This window comes from Protopterus annectens, chromosome 5.part0 (genome assembly GCF_019279795.1).
Source record: "Protopterus annectens isolate FY-2018-M chromosome 5.part0, PAN1.0, whole genome shotgun sequence".
NCBI classification, from domain to species: Eukaryota; Metazoa; Chordata; order Ceratodontiformes; family Protopteridae; genus Protopterus; species Protopterus annectens.
Window position 1 is genome coordinate 890,264,126 of NC_056735.1, and position 5,367 is coordinate 890,269,492.

General features: G+C 33.5%; 1 protein-coding gene across 1 annotated transcript; it reads left to right on the top strand.

Annotated features, from left to right (window-relative positions):
- The first annotated feature begins 652 nt into the window (after positions 1 to 652).
- On the top strand, positions 653 to 1,624 carry LOC122802266 (olfactory receptor 6N1-like). The gene has a single exon (XM_044071918.1). It carries the CDS (start codon positions 653 to 655, stop codon positions 1,622 to 1,624), a length of 972 nt encoding a protein of 323 aa, XP_043927853.1.
- The last annotated feature ends 3,743 nt before the right edge of the window (positions 1,625 to 5,367 follow it).

A 5,367-nucleotide genomic window follows, 5' to 3' on the forward strand; every position in this document is an offset into this window, starting at 1 on the left:
TACATTTTATATAAACATAGGCATGCCAGGAGTGTGTGTGTGTGTGTGTGTGTGTGTGTGTGTGTGTGTGTGTGTGTATTGCACACACCCATGTGTTTCTGTTTAGGGTCACAAATGTATCCAAGACAAATTCTATGGTAATCATTAACAATACCCCTTGGATTGAGAAGAGCAATAAATACTCAGCCAAAACAGTTTCTCTGTAGATGTCCCTTTATACCTGATAGTTAAGTAGATTATCTGTATTTTATAATAAATAATGCATTAAATATTTGCTGTTTACAATATTATAATGAAATAGTACTAAATTTGCTTGTGGAACAGTCAGTACATTGTAATATTTCCACTGCTTAAGAGTAAATGATTTAGTACATGTTTAGCGTTTAGTAATTATGTGATTAATTTTGTACAAACCACACAGAATGAAATGCATGTCACACTAATTTTAAAAGATCTTATATGTTGTAAGGAACAACTTCGGTTGAAAAGACACTCATTGTGATGAAGTGATGATTTGTTTTGGTTTTGATAGCATTATTTTCATAATTATTATACAAGACAAGAATGTCAGGGTGTTAATAGAAACAACTGATAGAGAAGTTCAATATTTCTTGAAGGGTTTCCGTGAGGCAGACAAGCACATCGGTCTACAATGACAAACTCTAATATAACAGGTGATTTCATTCAAGAATTTATTATGAATGGTTTCCAGGATCTCTTAGATAGAGAGTCAAAAGTAATTCTCTCTATATTTTTTCTTCTGACTTATACTATAACTGTTTTTGGAAATATGTTGCTTGTCATTGTGGTAAAATTAAATTTAAAACTTCATACACCAATGTATTATTTTATTTGCAATTTAGCATTCTTGGACGTGTGCATTCCTTCTGTTACTGTACCAAAAATGTTATCATATTTATTATATGAAGAGAGAATAATTAAGCTTGAAATTTGCTTAGCTCAAATGTTTTTTTATGTTGCTCTTGGGGTGGCAGAGACATTTTGCCTTACTGTTATGTCATATGACAGGTATCAGGCTGTATGCAACCCTCTTATGTATCATTCAGTTATGAGCAACAAGAAATGTATTGAATTGTCTATTATTTGTTGGCTTGGAGGCATTATAATAGCTATGATTTTACTTTTTCTTGTCCTTAGGGTACCATTATGTGGTTCCAGTAAAATGTACTATAGCTTCTGTGATTACTTTGCTTTAATACAATTGGCTTGTACTGATGTAATGTTTAATACTATAGTAAGTTTCACTATTTTGTCATTTGTATGTCTTCCTTTAATTTTTATTATGTTTTCTTACATTAAAATTTTATTATGTCTGCAAGAGCTCTCTTCACTGCAAGGAAGGAAGAAGGCTTTTTCAACCTGTGCAAGTCACATACTGGTGATTGCTATTGTTTACTTACTGGCTGTCTTTGCCTTCTTAAGTAATAAGATACCTGGATGTTCTGTTGATGCCCGGCTAGTGGCAGCTACACTGCAAAATATCTTGCCACCAATGATTAATCCATTTATTTTCTCACTCCAGATGAAGGAGATCCGAGACAGTTTGAAAAAACTTTTAAGTGCATTTGTGTTTTATATTAGTTCAACAGCAAGGACCATATAAGCTTATACTGTGACTTGTTGCATTGCGTTAATAAAACACACACACACACACACACAAACACACACGCACAGAAACACACACGCAGACACACACACGCAGACACACACACACACACACAAACACACACGCACAGAAACACACACACACACACACACACACACACGCACACACGCACACACGCACACACGCACACACACACACATATTAAACATACACACTTCAAACACACACACTCACACATGTTAAAGATCACACGCTGGATAAAAGGTGTGATAAAAATATATCTAGCAGATTATACAGATACATTTTATTTTTCTACCTCTTGGTGCACCATTATAATTATCATCATCTGTCCACATTCTTGCATGTAAACTGTAGTTTAAATAAACCCTTCTCATGTCAGCAACACTTTAGCTACACATTCAAAATGCCATTAAACCTGAAGAAAATCCCTTAAACTGTTAATTTCCCTGTTCCTCCCCAAAAGCAATGGTAAAAGTCTATACAATGCATGCACTAAATGTAGTCTCTGTACTGACCAGATTGATTTATTACATAAAGCAAATAATTCTCTGCGCTGAGCAACAGGAATACTTACACAGCTATATATTACAAAGAGAGCAATTACCTCTTCCATGCAAACACCGTAAAGAAGGAAGAAGGGTTTTCAACATATGCAAGTCATTTACTGGTGATTGCAAAGGTCTACTTGCTGGCTCTGTTTGTTTGCTAACTTACTTTTGTTAATAAAATCTTTTTTTTTCAAAAGTCAATCTGGGTAAATTTAAAGACATACTTGTAGAGAACTTTACATTTCACAGTATTTGGAATGATACATTAAAAGTAGGATGATGAAATAAAGGCTGTCATTCATGTACATTTTATATAAACATAGGCATGCCAGGAGTGTGTGTGTGTGTGTGTGTGTGTGTGTGTGTGTGTGTGTGTGTGTGTGTGTGTGTGTGTATTGCATCATTCGGTTATGAGCAACAAGAAATGTATTGAATTGTCTATTATTTGTTGGCTTGGAGGCATTATAATAGCTATGATTTTACTTTTTCTTGTCCTTAGGGTACCATTATGTGGTTCCAGTAAAATGTACTATAGCATCTGTGATTACTTTGCTTTAATACAATTGGCTTGTACTGATGTAATGTTTAATACTGTAGTAAGTTTCATTATTTTGTCATTTGTATGTCTTCCTTTAATTTTTATTATGTTTTCTTACATTAAAATTTTATTATGTCTGCAAGAGCTCTCTTCACTGCAAGGAAGGAAGAAGGCTTTTTCAACCTGTGCAAGTCACATACTGGTGATTGCTATTGTTTACTAACTGGCTGTCTTTGCCTTCTTAAATAATAGGATACCTGGATGTTCTGCTGATGCCCAGCTAGTGGCAGCTACACTGCAAAATATCTTGCCACCAATGATTAATCCATTTATTTTCTCACTCCAGATGAAGGAGATCCGAGACAGTTTGAAAAAACTTTTAAGTACATTTGTGTTTTATATTAGTTCAACAGCAAGGACCATATAAGCTTATACTGTGACTTGTTGCATTATGTTAATAAAAGACATAAAATATGTATATACTTTGGTTTTACTATCATTACAGCACTTGTTATAAATGTGTTTTTATTGGTTATAGATATTGTTTTATATAAAATTAAATAGGATATGAAATCATGTCACATAACTTGTTTTAAAACATTCTATAAGTCCTGTGATCAATATATTTGTCCAGAAAATTATTTAAGCAATAACCAATGACGTGGTGTGGTATATTAAAGATTTACCTATGGTTGGCATGATTAAATAAAGCCAACTGTGGGTAAATTTCAATATACCACAACCACGAAGTCTGTTATTGCTATTATACAATGATATTATTTAAAAAAAATACTTTTCTTAAATAATGTCTTTGTATAACGGTGCATTACTGTTCTTCCGCTGGTGGTGGTATACTGCTTCCTTGTGCTGATGTACTGCGCATGCATATGGGACTTGCATTCCTACGCATACCCAGTACATCAATACTTTGAAACGTAAGCAACGGAGAAAAGAAAGTCTTCGTTGCTCCATTTTTTTTCATTTATTTATTAAAAAAATGTTTTAGACACTTTATACCAATGGAAAAAAGTATTTGGGACCGTACCTTTTTCTGTTGGTATATTGTGGGATTTGCAATGAGCACGCTGGCCAATCAGCATGCATGTTTTGCAATACTAATGGGGGGGGTCATTGTATAATAAACATTATAACATTATCTGTTTGCTTAACAGAGAAAGCCAGGTTGTTTTGCTCATAAGTTACTTCAGTGCTAAACCACTTTTCTTTCCCCTACATTTTAAACACACTTAATTTGTGTCCTTACCACTCAGGTTAATTCTTTGTTTTTCTTTATTTACTTCTATATGTTCAAATAAAAATGCATTAATAAATGCTTCATATCTTAAAAATAAGACAGCAAAGTGTTGAATTATTCAACCTAACAAAAGACACTGTCAACATTTCCTACTAAATAACACACAATACATTCTATTAATCATGATCAACTTAATACAAGTTAAAGTTGTTTTTTGAATTTGCATGACATTTCAAAAGCAATTATATCTCTTCAGTACTGTTTGCATGCTTTAATATACAGAGACTTTACAAATAATGTGGAACAATCATTTTGTTTATTACATTCCCTTTAGCATTCAGAGCAACATGAACTGATCTGTTATAAAAGCTAGATGCATGCCAAGTCATTCCTGAATGAATGACAAGAAATGTTTGTGAATAATTGGAGTTTAATTTTGTTTAATTACAACTCCTTGCATCTTTACATTTTGTACTTTGTTTACAATTTCAGTATGTTTTTAATGGCAAATGGGCACCACTTTTTTGTCTCCATTAGATGCCAACAAATGTTTTTATTACTTCTTCACTTTATTAACCAGAGAGTAGAGTTGATCCAAAGACATTTTTCTGCCATGTCCAGAGCCAAAGAGCAACAACAGTTGACTCACAATATATTAGATACATTAAATAATAGACATACATTCAGCATCTTGATTATATACAGTCATACATAGAAAGCAAACATTTACCTGTGTTGAGGAGGTGGAATATTTACAGTCATATATTACATCAAAAGCAATTAAGTTCCTAGATAACATGGGCTGTTAGCTGCCTACAAAAAAAGTAAAGTCAATGATATTGTGAAGCTATGTAAGAAGTGCATTCCACAGTTCTAGGGTTATCTTATAGAACTGATTTTCTGAGGTGGCTAAGATATACATGGGTTTTTGTAACTGCAGGCTGATTTATTTCTTAAATTATGATGTGTATTTCTTTTAAGGAGTAATTGTTTTAATGGTGAACTGTAATTGCCACAGAGCAATTTGAAAGAGAGTGTGTTCAGAAGAAATTCTGCTCAGACTTCAACTTGAAGAAATAATCCATTTCAGTGGTATCACACTGATGTTCGCTCTTAGGGACTGAGTAAATATATATTACTATTTTGTTTTCAGCAGTTTGTAGGCTGGTAGTGCTTTGCAATATGAGTCAAGAGGCACAGTATTTTCTAGTCTAGGTATGAGTACATTGTTGACTATGATGTATGTTTGTATTGTTAGCATGAGGAAGACTTTATGTTACATTTAGTTGAATCATGACTTGGACAAACTGAAACTGTGTGTTCATGCACGTGTGCACACACACACACACACACACACACGTGTGTGTGTGTGTGTGCG